At 52.4% G+C, this 19,854-nt stretch overlaps 2 protein-coding genes across 3 annotated transcripts in view; one reads left to right on the top strand and one right to left on the bottom strand.

Annotated features, from left to right (window-relative positions):
* GNAO1 (G protein subunit alpha o1) overlaps positions 1–14,987 on the top strand; it is a 134,929-nt gene extending 119,942 nt beyond the window's left edge. The window contains exons 7-8 of one of the 2 annotated variants that reach the window (XM_035336429.1): positions 10,854–11,007; positions 12,993–14,987. In XM_035336429.1, the coding sequence (XP_035192320.1) occupies positions 10,854–11,007; positions 12,993–13,180 (342 nt within the window). In that variant the 3' untranslated portion in view covers positions 13,181–14,987. Of the gene's footprint in view, positions 1–2,071; positions 9,595–10,853; positions 11,008–12,992 lie in introns of those variants that run through there. The other variant, XM_035336430.1, reaches the window with a different exon arrangement.
* Positions 14,988–17,378: 2,391 nt separating this feature from the next.
* AMFR (autocrine motility factor receptor) overlaps positions 17,379–19,854 on the bottom strand; it is a 28,400-nt gene continuing 25,924 nt past the window's right edge. The window contains exon 14 of the mRNA XM_035336796.1: positions 17,379–18,973. Coding sequence (XP_035192687.1) covers positions 18,826–18,973 — 148 coding nt within the window. The 3' untranslated portion in view covers positions 17,379–18,825. The remainder of the gene's footprint in view (positions 18,974–19,854) is intronic.

Below are 19,854 nucleotides of genomic sequence, written 5' to 3'. Positions count from 1 at the left end.
GAGCAAGGTAGTAAAAGGTAGTGAACCAAAGCAATCCTTCCCAATTCTCAGAGTACCCCAGAGTACTCAGAGTACCCCAGACTTGCATTAAATTCCCTCAAGGTGCCATTCTGGAGGCTGGGACTCATCACAATGGCAGCCCCAGAGCTCTCCTCTCTTGTACCACTGCAGGGGGCTGGGCTTGAGCACAGGGCAGTGGTGCAGAAGGAGGTGACTCCCCAGCAGCATTCCTCTTTAGGAAAATGAGAGCTGAGCTGCAAGCTTATTCCCTCAGCCTTTTAAAACACCCCTCCTGTTCTCCACCAAAGCATTGAAAATCCAGCTGTGGATCCAACAGGGAGGTGAACCAGTGGTGAGGAATGCCTCACCCAGAGGCACCCAGCAGGTCTGTTACAAGGCGGAGGTCAGCACGTGTAACGTTAAGCCCAGTCTTTAGACCCAAGCAGATCCCTTCAGCTTTCTCCCTCGTGCTTTGCTGACCACAGCTTCTCGGCCAGGAAGGAATCAGCCAGGGTAGGCTTGGAGGATGAGGCCCTCAGAAGTCTGCTTTGTACATATCAAAGAAAGCCCACCAAGAAATGCCTGCAGTTGGCCTTGTGGCGTGGTGAAAAAGCAGCATTAAGGGCAAAGTTGCCCTGGAGCTAAAAAGAAATATTTGATGAAAGCCTATAAATCAAACAGGCGGGCTCCTAACATCAAAAGTCGGTTACACAAAATGCTTTTAATAAAATGAAGTTTCTAATGTCCGTTAGTTCTGCTGACAGAGTTATTAGAAGACTGCATTCACAAATTCGCTAGCTGTGTGCTAGAGCACTGACCGTTTCCATCCCCTTAATTCACCCATGCTTTTAACTAATCCACAATACCAGGCAAAGCAGCAGCAGAACCCAGGGCATCTTTTAAACCAAGCTGGCGTTAGTGATTCCCTGCTAGCTCAGAAGGCACCCGGGATCTAAATCCTCAGGTCTTTGAGCACCCAGCTTCCCTTTCATAAAATAGCCTCCCTTTTGTGGATCTAGTCCCAAATTCTTTACACCGGTCCTCGTGCATCAGCCTGCTCCCGGCATTCTGCTTGTCTTACTTCCAGCATATTCTCTGCAGCCCCTACCAACATTTCCCACCACTAAAGTACTACCAAGGGTCCCCCCAGCTTGGGTCCCCCAGAGGGCCAAAAGTTAGGTCAGCCAGGTCTAAGCACGTGCCCCGGGGGAGCTGTGTGTGTGTTAGCCAGTGTCAAGTCTGCCCAGGTGTAAAAGGATCTTCTCTGTTGCGTGGCCACTCGTGAGCTTTTTAACACAACACCTGATGTGTAAGAGCTGGGGTTTGGCACAGACACCTACGTACATCAAAACATGCATCTCCTCGCAGTGTGATTCTAGCCACTGCTTTAGCAGGGGGTGCTGCAATCCTAATTTATGAAAAAAAAGAAGGATATTTTGAATTAGCATTTTCTAGGGAAAAAAATACCACTTTACTCTGTAACATAGGTTGGATCTTTTCATGTCCTTTTCTCTTAGCAGTTCAGGGAAAGGAGGACACGGTTACCATTGCTGTCCTCAATTCATGGACATTTTAACTCCTCTTTTCCATTAAAACCTGAAATTTTAATCAAAAAAAAAGGTCTAAAAAAGGAAAAAAATGACAACCTTTTCACCAGGCCAAGTACTTACTGCATTCCTGGCAGGTTTTTTTTATTATTTTTACTCCTTTTTTGTCACCATCATGAGGAGTTTAATTTGGTTTCCTCGTCGTAGGCTGCCTAATAGCCAGCCCCCTCTCCCTCACCCATCTCACCTCGGTGCGTGACGAACAGCAGCCCTGCACAAAACCAGGGCTGAGATGGCTGAGATGGAGCCATCCTCTTCCTTGCAGCACCACGGGCTGCTAGCAGTGCCCGTCCCTGGGACAAGTTCCCTGCATGTGGTGGCAGCTGGACCCCCACAATCCCCCCTCATTCCTACACGGCGTGCTGCTCTCGGCGCTAGCAGATGCTGACCCTCACCCTGCAGACGTAGGGCTATGGGACTGCTTTAACCTGCTCTTTTTTCCTTTCGTCTCGGCTCTCTCGCAGGCCCCAACGCTTTCACCGAGGCAGTGGCTTACATCCAGGCTCAGTACGAGAGCAAGAACAAGTCCCCCAACAAGGAGATCTACACGCACATCACCTGCGCCACCGACACCAACAACATCCAGTTCGTCTTCGACGCCGTCACGGATGTCATCATCGCCAACAACCTGCGGGGATGCGGACTCTACTAAAGCCCTCTCCTCCCCTCCTCTCCTCGCAGCCGCCAGGAGCGCCCGCAGTCCCGCGGACAGGTCCTCTCTCTTTCTTCTTCTCCTCCTCGGAAGGCGATGAGGAAGGAGTACGTAAATCCCTCCTTCTGCCCCAGGAAACTCTGCAGCGAGTTCTGCTTTCCCCCAACCCCGTTTGATTTTGGTTTGGTTTATTTTGGTTGAATTCCCCTTGCTGCCTCTTTTCACTCTTCCGTTCCAATTCACAGTGCTGTAGAGGGAGCTAATACGTTTCCCACAAAGTGCATTTCAACTGCCAAAAACCAGAAATACTCCATTTACAAAAAAAAGAAAAACTCAAAGCCTTAAAATACTTGTCAGCAACAGCGTAGTTCGGAACCAAAACCTCTTTTTTTTTTCCTTGAAATTAAGGGATATTTGTAATTCTCCTTATTTATCTTTTTTCATAATTACTATTTGTTTGAGAAGCACTAGACACGTAATCATTTTGAAGGTACCCTGTGGCTCCAGTTCCCACCCCAAAGCCAGAGGGGCCGGTGCTGAACGCAGCCCCAGCAGCCTGGCTTTGAACATTCTCCCTTTTTCCAGCCAGCTCTTTGAACAAGTGAAACAGCCATACCGAGTTTTGCTGGTGTCTAAGACAGATGCAGTAACAAAACCTACTAAGCATTGCCTAAAAGCATTCATTACTGATAACAATTTTACCTCCAGTTTTCCAAAATTAACGTTAAAATCTGCCTAGTGTTCTCAGTAACCCAGATCTTACTCGCGTCCCGCGGAGCTGCTGCACGGAGTGGGCTGGGCTGTAACGAGGATGGTGATCTTGGAGGTCTCTTCCAACCTAGCTGATGCTGTGAGGATGCCCGTGGCCAGCAGGTGACGGGGATTTCCCTGTGTGCCTTGCAGTTGAGGCAGGATGTGTCCCATTTGGGGCTGTGTGTGCTCCACAGCTGGCACCAGGGACGCTCATGGCAAAGCACGGCCCTCGCCATCCCCACAAAGCCAGGGTTTGACCTTCACATACCTAAAACTTAGAGAGGTGATTTTGGAAACCTCACCAGGCTTGGGGGATGGTGGGGTGCGAGGGATCCCTTCGGCTCGTGCCGACTCCTCACCCATCTAAATGCCCCTAAGTCACCCTCCGGAGCCTCCTGGCTGAGCAGAAGCAGGTGGCTTGTGTCACCTCCTCCCCGAGCATCCAGGAGAGGTGGCTCCAGGTTTAGTGCCTCCACCAGGTCACCTCTCTACCCGTATCCAAAGCGTGAGGGGTGGTTTATTAACGGGGAGGGAAAGCTCAGGGAGCTGATTTGTGCCAAGCGATGGGGTAGGAACAAGTGCAAAGGAAAGAGGGAAGGAAGGAAGGAAAGGCAGGGGGGAAGGTGTGGAAAGGACAAGAGCAGCACCCAACATGACAGAACGTGGGGAAGGACAAGCAAGGCTGGGCTGGGGCACGTGTGGCCATCAGGCTGCCATTGCCACGAGCTCCGGGTGCTGCCAGTTGAGGTGAAGGCAGAGGGGGAGCCTGAGAGGTCAGGTGTGACCTCTGGGAACACAGAGGGACCCTTAATAGTCCACCCCAAAAGGGAGAGAGCCACCTGCCAGCTCCTTCCCTGCTTCTCGTGAAAGTTCACAAATGTGAGTCTTTCCAGGACAGACGCGAGTCCAGCTGCCCTCCCCTCAGAGCCCCCACCAGGGCTTGCTTTCAGCTCTCGAGAGGTCTGGGACTCCTCCAGTGCCACGTCTGAGCAGGAGAATAGCAGTGTTCTTGCTGTACCCACCCAGGAGAGGTGACGTGAGAGCAGGCCAAGTCAGCACAGCCAAAGGCGAGGGGCCGGGTGAGTGGGGGTGCGTGAGGCAAGGTTAGGAGCAGGTGGGAAGGGATGGAGGGAACCGCAGTGGGGGGTCTGCAGGGCTCAGTTTGGGGCAGAATTTGCAGAAGGGAGATGAAGCAGGTTGAGGCAGCAGGGAGGAAGGGAAGATGGGAAGAGAAGTGTTCCTGGGAGGCTGGAGGGGTTTCGCCATCCGAGGCTGTGCTCTGCCAGGGACGGTGCTGGTGAGGTGTCTGACAGAACCCCAGGATGCAGGGCAGGAGGAAAGCAAGGTGGCTCTCATCCACCTAACCCCATCGCATGGCTCATAGCTGTGTCAGCAATGCCTTAATTAGCATGTAATTATAAAACCGCTTAGCATTACAAAGGGAGGGCTCGCTGCTCCTCTTCTGGACGCTCCCAGCCATAACACCAGGCCTCTGCTCCAGCACAAGCCACCTTCCTCTTTGCCATCTCAGCCTTGAAATTCCTCTGGCAGAGTCAGCCCCCAGCCCCTCCATGTGGTGCCAGCACGCTGCTACGCAGCCGTCAGCCAAAGGACCCCTGAACATGAGGCACCTGCACGTAGCCGTCTTTGTTTTAGCTCAGGGGTTTCAGAGTCGGGGAAGGATTCTCATAGAAAGGATTTTCAAGGGTTTTCAACAGGTGCCCAGTTCTCTCCAGCTCCCTAGGAGGTACCAGCTGCCTCCCTCAGCCTTGGAAAGATTTCTAGGCTTGCTGAGCTCTCACCCCCAGAGACTAAAGCCAAGGGAATGACAGTAAAATGCCACCAGCCTGCTTGTTCTTGCAGGAAGAGGAGTTGAGTGCATAAACAGGCACTAAATACAAAAGAGAAATACACAGGACCCAGGTCTCCCCCCGCAAGCTTCCCCTCCGCCCAGTGCAGAGCCCTCTTCTTGCACGGCCGTCTGAGGCTATCAGATTCACTCAGCTCCTTGCTTTGCTTTTCAAGGCAGCACACAACAGCAGCGGGACGGTGCTCCGGCCACGGGAGGAGGCAGGAATTGAGCTGGAGGGAGGCTCCTGGAGCTTGCTCAGGCGATGTACATGTGCATTGAGCATCAAGATAAGGGCTAGAAAGCTGAACGTTAGCTACATTGGATACCTAAAGGGTACGTTATTGCCAGACCCAGGGTGAAGCTGCGTACAGCAGTGCGCTGGTGCCTACACGGGCAGCGAAGCAGTGCTTTATGAAGCTCCCTCAGAATAATTTGATCAGCAGCTCCAGGAGCTCAGAGGTTTTCTGTTTCCACCCCTCGCTGTGTGTGACATTTCCTCTGATTCAGCAAGTAACAGAAGCTGTCCCCAGCGAAGGCAGCACCAAGCCAAAGCTCCAGGAGTTTCCAGCATAAAGCGTGCAGGAATATTTTGGGGAAGAAAATCGGAATTAACCCCAAACTCTGCTGAATGCAGCTGTGCCACCAGTCCTGCTGGGTGCTCTCGCACCTTGCTCTGGGCTGGATTCGGGCACCCCAAATGGGGACCAGGAGGTGCAAACCCACCCAGCCCCGGCAGCATCCCCAGGCAGTTGGTTACCATCCCTGGCTGGCGCTCCGCAGGGACACAGGGGAGAAAAGAGGAGGAAATGTTGACACACTGAGCCTTTTCTTTCATTTTCTTTGGCATATTGTACATCTAAAGCTTCATTTCAGCTGCTGCTGCTGACATTCCCTCCCTCACAGGAGTGTCGTGAGGATTAACTGACAAAGGCTTGAAACGGTGTTTGAAAGATGAAATGCTTTCAGCGTTAAACACTACTATTTTTCCCACTTGATGGCCTTGTATAGTTTTTTGTCTCCAAGAACTCCTGCCAAAGCATTACTCACCGCTGGGTTTCTGCATCCCTCCCAGGCCCTTTCTGACAGATGTGCCTTTCGCAGGCAATTTTTTTGCCCGGTGCTTTTTCTTAGTCCTCAGCCCTGGCAGTCCTTGCGGGAATCGCCCGGAACTGTTGCGTGTACACCTCGCTGCCCTTCAGAGCTAATGGGGGAACGTGCAAACGGTGCCGATTTCGGCATGCCTGCTGGTGGCTCAATGGATGCAGGTTTTAATGAGCTGGTCCAGCAGCAGCATCCAAGTGGCACCATGATCAGAGTGGCACTGACAAGTCACAGTGAGCTTCGGGCAGCAGCAGAAAGAAAGAAACCCTCCCTGTGCTCCATCAGCAACAAGAGGGTTGGGCGTGAGGAGACGTGAGATGAAAAAATTCCCGTAGGACACATTTAAGGAGCAAATTCAACAGAACAGAGAAACTTGTAGAAGGAAAAGCTTGCAGTGAACCCATAGACAAGGCACGAGGATTCACAACCACCTCATGCAGGAGGCGGTGGTAGCGGGGCTTACAGCAATAAACACAGGCTTTTTCTCACCATGCTCTGGCTTCCACAGGTGGCCCAGGGAAGTGCAAGCTCTCTGCAGGGCCATCTGGCTGCCCGTCTGCTAACGTGGGTCCGTCCCCAATGCTGCTGGGGCACCACAGGAGGCAGCAGCCTCCAAAAAACACTTCCCAGTACTCCCCTATCTCTCAGGAGCTCGTGAGAATTCGCTGCCTGCCCTCACCCTTGCGTGGGGCTCTCCTTACTTTCCCAGTGAGGCGCAGGCACGGGGTCCAGGTGCAGCACGATGCAGGCAAACTCCAGGCTCCAGAGCGGGGCCACAGCCTGGACCTCCACAGAGGGGAGGACATCCTCAGAGGACGTCCTCAGGACACACGATTTTGTTTTAAAGGACACTAGAAGTATTAACAAGAGCAGCCTATACTGTTAACATGTGCTAAAATAGATCTGGTGCCTTTAATCGATGGTGACATGGAGTGGGCTTTGCTTCCAGGCCAGGAGCAGTCCCAAGAGGTGAGGAGTAGCCCCATAAGATGTCCTTTTGCCAGATCACCCCAGTTTGCCAGACCCTGCACCATGGCACGCGAGATATTTGTGGCAGAGCTCCTGGGAACGAGGCTGAGCATCAGGTCTGTTAGATAAGAGCAGCTCTGGTACATTTGTGTCTTCATCATGGGCCAGGTTTGGCTGTAGGCTGATGGCCAAGAACTCCCCAACCATTTCCAAGGAGCCTGAAATATTCATGGAAGTGCCCAGGTCAGCAGGGACGGTGCTGCACAGCACCACCCCGAACCAGCCAGGAAACGCTCCTGACCCCATTGCACACAGCACAGCACATCCCCAGCACAGGCTGCCCAAAAGGGCAGACCGTGGCCTTGCCTCCATTTCCCCCAAGGAAAGAGCAGACAGAAACACTCCCAAAAGCCCTGAGACTCGAGTGTACATGGTAATTTCTGAGCGCTTGCGATGACACAATGTAATTGATGCTGACAGATATAGGTATGTGACCTATATGATGCTGTGCTGAGAACGTGGCTATGGAGAGGGACTTCTCCCAGCACTGCTCGTGTCCAAGCCAGCAGCCTGGGGGCTCTCTGGGGAGATCTTGCTCCATGCTGCCCACGGCAGGGCACACATGCTGGCCCTTGAAGGCCAGCACATCTGCTGGAGGAGAGCCTCCCAGCCAGCACCTCGCAGCCAGGAGAAGCCAGCTCAGGTCCCCTGCTGGGACCTTCTCTCTCTGTGATTTGCAATACTGCACCCCAAAAAAAGTCAGAAGCCACAGCTGCATCACACACCCTGACAGAGCCTTATTAGTAGTCTCACAACCAAATCCTGGCTGTCCCGTGGCACCAGCAGGAAGCTCTGCCTCTGAATGCCAGGCTCCAGGTGGGGAGAGGAGAGCGCAGCAGGTACCAGCACAAGGTCCCTCACCACCTTCTCCCCAGGGCCGTGCCAACCCCTCTTTTTCTAGGATCCCCCCATTCCCCCAGGCCATCCCCAGCCCAGCTGCAGGACCACAGCTCACCCAAGACAGCCTCACCCTCTCTGCCTCACACGCACATCAAGTTCAAAGACAAGGCACCACTCCATTAAAACCCCATTCCCCCATTTAAACACCCTCCCCCGGCCGCCCCCCCCCCTTCAGCTCAACAAGGGAACAGTGACCGTCACCGTGCCTCCGGGCCGTCCTGCCCGCTGTCCCCTCTCCGCCACCGACCTCTTCCCGACGGATCGCCGGGGGCTCCCTCGTGCTGCCTCCCTGCCGAACCGTTCCTCCTGCATGTTCGATGGCCCAGCCTGTATTAACTGTAATTTTGTACGAAGAGTGACTGTCCGTTGGTTTAATAGAGCATTAGCGATTGTAATAATTTATTGGCTGTCGGTAATGTATTTATTAGTTACAAAATGTTAATAAAGTGCCAGCTCTTTTCTAGCGTGAGAGGGTTTTATTGTGTCTCCCTTGAGCGTGTGCTGCTTTTTCTCGGCCCGGCTGCTCCGTGCTGTCGGTCACCATCCTGCAGCACTGCCAAAGCCATGGCAGAGCGTCTGGCTGTCCAGCCCACGTCAGTTGTCTGTCCCAGCCTCACTCACCTGGCAATAAGGAATTTGAAAAGGATCAGCCCAAGAGGTGAGTGATCGCCTTTGTATCCGTGTCGCTTGCTGCCAAGTGCAACAACACCGGGGCATGAGAGCAGCCACCTCCACTCCAACCCCTTCTGCCTTAAAGATCTGACATTTTCAACGTTTTATCTGATCCAAGCACCTGCATGAAAGCCATTTAAATAAAGCGGGGTGATGTGGGCAGCATGGCTGGTGTCCTTCGCTTCTTGGCAGTGTCCCCGCTTCCCCGAGCTTTCCTCCTGTGCCGTGGTTGCAAATCCGTTACAAGCAGCAAGTTTTGCATTGCTTTTCCTCCATCAATGAGCAAGCACAGCAACAAAAAAGCTATTTCTGGTTCATTTCAATAAGTCGTGCTTTCTCCCCATTGCAGTGACACAATACTTGGAGCACCTCTCGGTCCCCTCAGAATAACAACTCGTGTCAGTTTGTTCTTTTGTGTCTGAACCAAAGGGCTTCCATCGCTGGAGGCAAGAAACAGAAAGCATGAATACAAACTTGAAGACAGCAAGGGAAGTTTTTCCATCAGCCTGAACATGGGAAAATTCATTGTTACTCCTGTTGACTTCACCAGCTTTCAGTGGTGTAACTTCAGCTGGACCTAGCCTCAGCAGTTCCCGTACCTCCCAGCCTGCCGCCCAGGCAGGATCTCAGGACAGCTCTGAGGACAGCTCAGGGAGAAGGGGTTTGTCTTTGGCTATTTGTATGGTGGATCCGGTAAGATGTCCCCTGGGATGCCATCCTGCTCAGATATCCAGGGCTCGGAAGTTACCAGGGTTATCTTCTCTGCTTTTGGGGCTTGGATTCCCCCAGGCACATCCTTTGTTTGCCTTTGTTTGTTTCAGCTGCTCCTCCAGCACCGCTCCTTTCTTTAAGGCACATTTATGAAACAAAACGGGATGAACAAAGAGCTAAAACCAACCAAAACCCACCCAGTTACTTGCCACCAAAACCTCAAGACCCAGCATTTTTTGCAAAGGCCACTCAGTCAAGGCAAGAAGAGCCACTTCCATTTGTGGGGGTTTTCCTGCTTTCCCATGAAAAAGTTCTTTTTTAAAAAAGAATAAGGATCAAATGAGGTCCAGAAGCTTTGGAAAGTGACTACTTGGCATTCACAGCTACTCCTTGACAAGGAAACAACAGCATAATCTCAGAGCCTTTCAAGATGAAATCAGACATCTGCTAAATTTTGCATGCAAAAGCTGCAGTCAGAGTGTAGCTAAGAAAATGACTCACTAATAAAACATTCATGGAAAACTCCAAAATGTGTAATTGGGTCATCATTTCATTAGGAAACACGTGTGCTCTCATGAATCCAGGCAAGCCCAAGCCACCCTGGCTGTGCTGGGCGCCCCGAGCACTGCGGTGCCTGCGGCTTCTCCTGGATTTTGCTGTGGAGCAGCTGGGAATGGCTTCGTGTTAATTTCCAGAGTAAGTTAATGATGGAGATGGATCTGAGAGCTGTGCCTTGCCTTCTCGCCCTACCAGCGGCACGCAGCTGCCTCCAAGCCTCCACTCGCCGGGGCCATCCTGGCAGAGGAGCCTCACCTCGCCTCCTTCTCTCCTCTCCCTCTGTCCGCTCTGCCTCCTCTCTGACAACAGCTCCTGTAGCATGGGGAAAACAGGCTCCACATGGAGCTTCAGTCACACGTGAAAAGAATTCAAAATAAGAGGTCTCACCAGTTGCCTCCATGTCCCTGCTAAGGCTCCTCCATGGGCAGCCTGCACACACCCACTGGGCTCCTTGGTGCCCCCCGGCCTCCACCACGGTGTCGGCAGAGGCTGAAGGCTTCACAAGGGGCAGGAGGGCGCAGCAGGGACAGGGCCTGCCCCAGTCCTTGTCCCCGTGGTGGCTCTGCTCCGACTGTCGCAGGGTGCTGCTGGTGCTGACCCCCAGGGCTGTTTGCCCCTCATTCAGCCTCCACAAGTGGTGCTCCACAGGTGCCAAAGAGACGCAGGCAAAGCCAAAAGCCTGCAGCCCCCTTCCCCAGTCCTCTCTTTAAAGAGATGAGCAAATGATTTTCTTCCCCCCACTAATTTGAAACCCCGGCACCAGCCCCCGCTGGAGCAGCGGGCAGGGAGGCCCAGGACAGGCCGTGGCCTCCATGCCCACCCCCTCCTCCAGCCGGGCAGGCCGGGAGGAACACGAGCTCCCCTTCCCGTGCCACCAGCTCACGTCCAGCGCTGTCCCACTGCCAGGTTTTGCTTTCTAACCGTTTCAGCGTGGGGGAAGAAGTCCTCTCCTCTAACTCTTTCTCTCTCTCTTTGCCTTTCTCTCCTCTCTCTCCTCCCTGCGTGCTCCCTGATGCAGAACCGCATGCACGAATCTCTCATGCTCTTCGACTCCATCTGTAACAACAAATTCTTCATTGATACCTCCATCATTCTCTTCCTCAACAAGAAAGACCTATTTGCCGAGAAGATCAAGAAGTCACCTCTGACCATCTGCTTCCCCGAATACACAGGTACGTGCCGGGGCCGCGCCGCACCCTGGGGGGGACGGGGTCACCTTCACAGGACAGCAATAGCACTGCCCACCTCAGTCCACGGGATGGCCGCAGCACCCCGAGGGGCATCCCCTGGGGCTGAGTCGTGGCTTGTGCTTGGGGAATTCTTGTGGCAAAAGTGCGAGAGCGGCTGCTGGGGCAGAGAGCTCCGGGTGCATCCCCAGAGGGACAGCAGCTCTCTGGAGCACGACCCCTGCGGTCCCACCAAGGGGAGCAAGAAAAGCCAGTGAAGGGAACACACTGGTCCTGGCAAGAGGGGAAAACCAAGACCACAAGACCTGCCAGAGGATGCTCGGCCTGCCCTAGGGCTTGCTGACAGGGCCTGGAGCGCGGCTGCAGGAGCGGAGACATGAGGGCCTCAAAGCCCAGGCTGCCACCTGCGTCCCCTCACACGGGACACACTCCTGGAAGGGAAGAGCCTTGTCACAACAGAAATGGGTGAAATCACACAGGAATTACACTGTTTTGTGAGTGAAACCAACTCAGCTCGGAGGAAATGGAATCAAGAAAGTGCTGCAGGAAGAAATCCACTCTGATTCTTTTTGTCTGAGGGAAAAATAAGTTCCAATTGAGAAGTTCCAGCAGCCCTCACAACACTTGATGTCTGAGCAGCTTCACCCAGTGCCTGCTGTGGGCACCAGCACGCAGGGGGCTGGCCCCAGCCCCCAGCAGCACAAGGCTCCAGCATCCCCTGGAGGCTTCACAGCACCGCCGGCACACAGCAGCACTTCCCCTTCTCCTTCCCAGGCCCTGTGCTGGGACATCCAAAGCCACCCAGGAGCTTTTTGGTACCTCCCAGCTCCTTCTGCCCTAATGGGGGGCAACCTGGTGGCACCCGGTCACCTCCCTGCGCCTTCGACTGCCACCTGCACCAGGAAGGAGGGGAAGCATCGAGCTGGAAAAGGAAAATAAATCCCCAGATAATGGCTGCTCTTCCAAAGGCGATTTCAGGGGCATAATTCAGGCTTTGTGGCTCTCCACAAGGGGCCGGGCACAGCCACTCTCACTGCTGTAAGCAGCTTAATGCAATCATGCACATTTTTTGGCTCTAACATCTACCCCCCCAGCCCACGTTGCAAGAGCAAAACTTCCCAAAGGGCCAAGCACAGACAGCAATGCGTCCCCAAGGGACTCCAGCCCCACTGGGTACCCCTCATCCATCCCAAACTCCTGGATCAAGCTCCTGTTCAGCCCCAGCTTCTCCCTGAGAGCACCCACAGGTGATGCTGGAGAGGGCACCCAGTGCTCCCAGCCCTGCCTGCCTGACCGGGGGGCATGCGGCCCCCCGGCCTTTCACCCCTGTGTGCCACGGGATGTGCTGCAGGGACTCACCGTGGTGCCAGAACGAAGGTCCCTCAGAGACCACCGCACATCCCTCCAGCCCAGGCAGGGGCAGCTGGGGGCAGCCTCCCTTCGCCGGGGGAAATAGAGGAGCGGGGCAGGGAGGGCAAAGCAGCGACACCTGGGGAGGGAGGTGGTGGTGGCAGAGCCCAGGTGCTTGTGATCTGGGGGGAAAAGAAGGGGGAAAGGGAGCAGATGAGGGAAAATAGGGAAATGGGGGGGGGGGGGGGGGGGTGGGTGGGGGGGGAGGGGGGGGAGGAAGGGGGGGAGGGGAGGGATAAGGGGGACCGGGCAGCCCCTGCCCCTAGCTTGGGGCGACAGCACCCATGGGTGTTGTTCCTGCCTGCACTGGGGTGTTGGGGGGGCCTCAGCATGGTGCCCCTCGGATGCTGGGGAGCAAGGCTGAGGCCCAGGGCCACTCTGATGGGCTGCTGGAATAAAATCTCACCTGGATTTTTTTTTTTTTTTTTTTTTTAAAAAAAAAAAAGGAAAAAAAGGGTTTTGCCTGCTCTTTCCAAAACAAAATACTTTTCCAGCAGTGTGGCAGGGGGGTGGCAATGCCCGTCCCTGACGCCCCTGCGCTGTCCCCCCTGTGCCCGCAGGTCCCAACACCTACGAGGACGCGGCCGCCTACATCCAAGCACAATTCGAGAGCAAAAACCGCTCGCCCAACAAGGAGATTTACTGCCACATGACGTGCGCCACGGACACGAACAACATCCAGGTGGTCTTCGACGCCGTCACCGACATCATCATCGCCAACAACCTGCGGGGCTGCGGCTTGTACTGAGCCCCCGTGGCGGCGGCGGCGCAGGGAGAGGGGTGAAGCAGAAGAGAAGCGACGCGGCCACACACACACACACACACACACACACACACACACACACACACTGACACACACCAAGCGAAACGAAAGAAACAACCAAACCGAACGAGAGGAAAAAAATAAAAACAAAAAATAAAACAAAAAAAAAAATCGTAATCATAATCATGCAAGTTGGTAAATAAAAAGGCATAAGGAAAATTATATATATACGTATATATATATATAAAAAAACAAATCCACGACCACCTTTTTAGTTTGTCTCGAAGAGCTGCGGGCAGAAGGGGGGTCCCTGGCCTCAGCTGGGGGCGCCCCGGGGGTTTTGGGGCACCTCCAGCTCCGGCCGCCCCCCGGTGGGGCCGGGGCCAGATCCTGCCCGTGGCCCCGTGCCGGTGCTCTCGGGTGGGGGGGGGAGCGTCTCCTCCCGGCGCGTCTTTGAGCGGGTTTGGGTTATTTTCGGTAGTTTTGTTTCGTTTGTTTGTTTTTTTCTCTTTTTTGACTTCTTCTTACGATGAACCGGTTTTATTTCCAGTGCCCCGCGGCCTGGGTCAGCCGCTGCGGCGGGAAGCTCAAGGATGTTATTTTTAATAAAAAAAAAAAGAAAAAAAAAAAAAGAGGGAAATAGGATTTAAAAAAAATAATAATAAAAAAAAAGAACTCCCTCCTTGCCGTGCGTCCTAGCTAAAAAGGGAAACAAACAAACAAAAGATCTTTTCCCATTTCCCTTTTCCTGGCTGTTTCGGGCAGAAAGCGCGGCGGCGCATCCTCCGTGCGGGCAGGGACGAGCTGGCGTTCGCTCCCCTCTTTTGGGGCTTTTTGGTTCCGTTTCATTTTTTAAATTTTCCACCTCACTTTAGGTAAATCCCTCCCCAGCCGGGAGCCAGAGGTGCGGCCGGCGGCGCTCTCCATTCCGGGGTTTTTTCGCCCATTTTTTCCATCCCCTCCTGGCTCCAGCGCCTCGTTCAGCCTCCGGCCCGTATCCAGAAGCACAGCCCTGCCCGGCCTCCACCTCCGCTCCCAAAAACCCCGTGTTTCACACCAGATCGGCTTCCGCGTCTTTATTTTCCCGTTCGGGGTTGATTTGGGGGCTTTGGGGAGGGGTTATACATATATACATATATTTTTTTCTTTTTTTCTTTTTTTTTTGTTTTGTTTTTATTCATTTAATTCATTTTTAACTCTTTCCAGTGAATGCTTTTTTGTGCTGCTTTTTTCTCCCCCCTCTCCCTCCCCCCCACCCCATGTCCTCCCTTTTAGTGAATGGTGTTTTTTCTCTCATGTGGGGATGTTTGTGCTGCAAAAAAAAAGAAAAAAAAAAGAAAAAAAAGAAAAAAATCTTTAAAAACAAACAAAAAAAGACAAAAATACAAAAAAAAGAGAGAATGAAAATAATTTAAAAATTTTAAAAAACACACAAAACCACAAAAAGTAAAAAAAAAAATAAAAAATCGAATGTAGTGTTTACATTAAAGCCACAGTTTTCATGACCAATCCTTCACCATTTCTACTTTGATTAGTAACCAGACGTCTTCACGGTTTCACTTTTAAGAGTTATCTTTGCTGAAGAAGAGCAGTCACACCTGTTTAAAAGAAAATGAATAAATAAAGAGGAAACTAAAAATATTATATATATATATATATAAAGCGCCAGGTCTTTCTAAGCCTTTCTATTACCAATCAGTGAGGTTTCTGTGATATATTACACACTGCCAATCTCTTTCTCTGACTAATGGAAAATTCATGTGTAGCTCAATAAAGAGAATGTTTGTCTGTACCCCGGGCTCTCCCCTCCTGCGTCTCCGGCTGCTTCTTTCGCCATGCTCCTGCTTTGCTTTGCCTTTCTAAGGGAAGGAAAAAATGAAAAAAAAAAAAATTAAAAAATCCTTTTTTTTTTTTCAATGCTGAAACAACCAACCCACACCGATGCTGCTTGGTGCGGGGTGGTCAGGAAAAATTAGGCTTTTTGTGGGCTGGGGCTGTGTGACCTGCCTGGTTGTTGCTCCCACCCCATGCAAACAACAATTTTATCCAAAAACGCCCTCACCCCGCTGCAGCCCTCCACCGGCCTGCTGCTGGACCTGGACAGGGCCGGGAGGATGAGGGAGCAGAGCCCAGCCCCCGCAAGGCTTTGGGCAGGTTTGGGCTGAGGGCAGACCCCAGGACTGGGCTCAAGGCCCCTTTTGGGGTTGTTTTGCTCGCTTCCCGCAAATGCTCTGCCCGAGAGAAGCCAGCAGAAGGCATCTAATGGGAGTGGGAGCACGCCTTGGGGGACAATCGCAGCAAAGGGCTTTTCACCCAAAGCAAAGCGCTTTTCACCCAATAACGCTGCTGTTTGTGCAAGCGAGGCCGAACCGCCTGGGCCCAGCACGGCGAGGAAGAGGGGAGCGGAGAGCCGCGGCACCCCCTGGCTGTTTGTGTGGGCCCCGAACAGCCCCTTGAGGTGTGGTGCGTGGCAGAGCCGATGGATGTCCTGGCTGGCTTCAGCACTTCACTCACGCCTGGGACAGCAGCGGACACAGTTCCAAAGTACAGATGGACTTCCCTGCGTCGACGGGGACATACAACACAGCTGAAACGTGTCTTTGTGTGAGGGGACATGACGGGACAGCCTCGCCGTCCTGGCTGTGGACGCAGTGGTGGCCGGGCGTGAGAGGGGGGCTTTGCGCAGCCTTAGGCCCTCATGCCTCACCCAGGCCCTAGCTGCGTTCACCCCAGTGCAGGACTCAGGTTTTCAGTTCTTGGCCAAAGCAGAAAGCCCAGCAAGGGGCAGGGAGCACCGAGACCCACCGAGCACACGGCCCAAGGGGCGCCGGAGGCCAGGAACCCTGCAGGGCCCCGGTATGTGCCTGAAGCAGGCAGCAGGCGCTGGTGGCTCGGCTAGAGCAGGGCTGGAGCTGCCCAGGCAGCAGGGAGGGGGTCACCCCTGCCATGGGTTCACCCTGAGCTGCCTCAGGACACAGAACTGGGTGGGGCAAGGAAAGCTGGGCTAGAATGGGCACCCGGTCCCACCTGGTGAAGTTACTTCTTCAAGGTTCCTCACGTTGGCAAGACAGAAGCAGCTCGTATCAGCACAGGGAAAGCCAAGCGAGCTTCTCCCTGGATGACCTCTCTTCCTGGATGACCTCTGCTTCCCTGGAGGGAAGCAGAGCCCAGAGATCACCACCGCCCCCCTGCCCAAACACACCCTCAGCCCCGCTCAGCGCCTGCTCCACACTCAGATGCTGCCCTATGGCCAGCCAGGGCCAGCACTGGAGGGAGCCACCAGGGAGCAGGATAAAGGGGAAAGCGGCCCACAGGTGGTCAGGAACACAACAGGAGGTGAATCCATGAGGAACTGCCCGGGGGTCTCTGAAGCTCTCCCTCTGCTCCTGGTTTCAGCTCCAGGACGCTTGCCTCCACCACACGAACCAGGCACCCCCTTCACTCACCCCCACTGCGAGTTCAGCTGCTGGAGGCTCTGCGGCAAGAAGGGTTTGTGCCAGACAAGCTCATCTTCTGCTTCATAGCAGCTGCAGGATGATGATGAAGGGAACAAAGCTGCCACCAGATTCACACGTTCCACAGCAGGGTCCCTCAACACGCAGGGAGAAGGTTGCTGGCCAAGGGCAGCTGCTTTGCTGGTACCTTCCCACATCAGCATGGGCATAGGAAATCAGGGAACAGTTTGTGTGTGTGGTAAATTCTGGGGCAGTCAAGCTGCTGCAGAGCTTACAGAGCACCACAACCAGGCTAAGACAGGTTGGGCACCACCGTCACCCAGCCAACTGCTCAGCAGCAAGTGGGTCTTCACCTTTTGTGGTTCAGGAGGGAGAAGGAAACATCCTCAGCACACTGCCAAGGTGGTGATGAGCTTCCAGCCCATTCCAGCCCATCTGTGGAATTCACAGATGCAGCAGCTCTCAAGCCTTCGGTACACTATCAGACAAGTCAAAACCCCACCTCGTTTTTAGTCCTCCAGCTATTATTTCTCTTCAATATTCACGTTCACAGCATGGGTGAATTCCAGTCGCAGTAACCGGTCTACAACCGAGGGCTTGGAAAAACCTTCCCTCAATCTGTTTGGCTGCTGTGTTCCCTTTGGTCCCCATTCCTATCACAATGAAAAGTGCAAGTGCTGCCTTTACAAACCAAACACGTGCCAGGAACATAAGACACACTACAGAAATTTCCAAACAACTTCCAACACTGACCAAGATTTTATTTTTATTTTTTTTTAAAACAATAAAAACAAACAGCTGTGCTCTGAGCAAAACCAATGATCTCAAAAAAATTCTTTGAAGTTTACTAACAGCATTGCAAGGTAAGGCTTCCAAAAAAGGTTTATTGAAATAAATTATTTTCACCTAAACATCAATGCAACTCCTTTCATTAAGTTCACCTTTAAATGTCCCTAAAAACCAACAGTAAAAAAAGTTACCAACAATTCTAGATAATACTGGGCTCCTTCTAAAGGACAGTGATGCTAGAACTCACTCATCAGGAATTTAAAAATTAAGTCGCTGCCATGTAAAATTGAACTATGCAAGCTAGCATTGCCGGTTCCAAGTGCATCTCGTGTCAAAAGTTCTTTAGAAAAATCACAGGTTAGCAGATTGGACTGCAGCCTGCCTAAGGCCCAGCTGCCCCAATTCTTCTAGTCTCATGGTGAAGTTGTGGGGTTAAAAATGAAATAAAAAAGCAAGATATCAGAGCTATCTCCAGCCTCTTCCTTGAAGTCCATCCATGTTGCTCTGAAGTCCGAAACAGGCAGGCTTTTCGATTGTACTCCATCGGCTTAATGTAACACTGAATGCCAGGGGCTACAGCCTCCCCTCGTGCCCCTTCTTCGCTCGATTCCTCCCAGTCTCTCACTTCTTTCTGGCCATAAAAGACAAGGGAAAATAGCGCAGCCCCGGGGAGTGAGCAGAACTACAAGTCTGCCAGCGCAGAAGAGCCCAGCAATGGTAAACAAACTATTTTATGCTGGAATCAATGTGAATTAGCACTTTGCTGCACAATTCATGATTTCATTTTTTCTACATTATGTAGCTAGACAGCTTCCATCCAATTTAAGACCAGACTTCCCAGCGATACCGCTCCAGCCCTTCCAGCTGGCCTGTAGAGCACCCTTCATTCACTCTCCATATGAGCAGGAACCTAAGAGCAGGGACCTGCTTCACCTAACGCAGGGTTTGCTGCAAATTTCTAAGCTTTCTTCCCCTCTTGGAATAACTCTCCCTGATCTCAAGCTGAACTTGCCAGTGCCCTCTGTGACCTGCACCCAGAGCTGCTCATTTCAAACACACTTTCCCCAGCTTCTGCTGTGCAGTCAGCCTAACACCTCATGCTAGCTGCAGAAATCATGCCCGTGGTTTACAAATCGCCTTTGTTCGTATAGGGGATCAATGTCACATAGAAAATATTACAAAAAAGGTTAATTTGTCAGCTGTCCAAACATTATTAGACCACATGCTTTATACAGCAGAGAGGCAGCCAGCTCACTCGGCAGCACAGCTAGCTGAACTCTGAAGTGACACTTTCCTGCTGGTATAGAAAGCGCAGGGTTTTTTTGTATTTTGTTTATTTATTCAACATTGCTCACAAGGAGAAGGAGGAAGGAGAAGCAGTGAGCGCTAAGAGTTTTGCTGCATCTGAAGTCTCCGTTCGGCGGCAGCAGCTAGCGTCCTGCGACGCAGGGTGACGGGATCGGCGGAGGCTCCCTCGGGCAGCGAGGGCTTCTCTGTGGTCAACTCCTCGTCAGAGGTTTTGTTTAAATAACGCCTACAAGAGGAAAAAGGAAGATGGGTGAGCAGAGCCCACCTCATTTGGCTCTGGGAAATACTCAGCTGGTACATCCAGGAAACAAGGTGGGGGTTAAGGCACACTGAAATCTGGAAAATACCATGCAAGCACACACAGGCTCTGTGCTCAAAGACAGCCCATGGCACACTTCACAGAGTGGGAGAAACCCACTGCAAGATCCTCGTGCATGTGAAAGGGAGCCAGTTCTAGAGGTCTGGGCTCTACTCTTAACCCAGAGCAGCTCACTGAGGCTTCAGGTGAGTTACTGAATTCCTGTGTCTCCATTATTCCACCACCACATTCCAGGTGCAGGTGGTGTCTACCCCAAGCAGTCAGCCACTGACAACAAGTAAGCCTGTGTCAGGAAGGGCACTTGAGCTGCAAAGCCTCAGGTAACACAGAAACACAAGGAAGCAGCAGCCAGAGTTAATAACCCAGCCCATTTTTGCACGTAGTGACAAAATGCAGTAGTTTGCACTTCCACAGCTCTTCAACACAAATAAGGAACTAGTAACCACAACTTCAAAAACACTTTTGTTTCTCTAAAAGACATTTTTCAAAAAAAGAAAAGTATTTTGGGAGAAAGCCTATTTAGAGATAAACAGTTAAAGCCGTCATACCTCCAGTTATTCACGACAGCATTTCAACACGGCGGGACACAACTCAATGTACTTTTTGTAGACCCTTTCTATAGCCTCCTTTTTGTAGACCCTTTCTATAGCCTCCCTGAGAGGGACAACACTTATTACAAATGCTAAAAGAAAATTATCTACAGCTCCAAAGTGTTTTTCCTTAATTTTTTTAAAATCAGCAGCTACATGCTAGTAAAATTCACCAGCATGAGTGGAGCTCATGTGAAA

The sequence above is a fragment of the Oxyura jamaicensis genome, chromosome 11, assembly GCF_011077185.1.
Source record: "Oxyura jamaicensis isolate SHBP4307 breed ruddy duck chromosome 11, BPBGC_Ojam_1.0, whole genome shotgun sequence".
Lineage (NCBI taxonomy): Eukaryota > Metazoa > Chordata > Aves > Anseriformes > Anatidae > Oxyura > Oxyura jamaicensis.
This window is presented reverse-complemented; position numbering and strand designations above follow the sequence as displayed.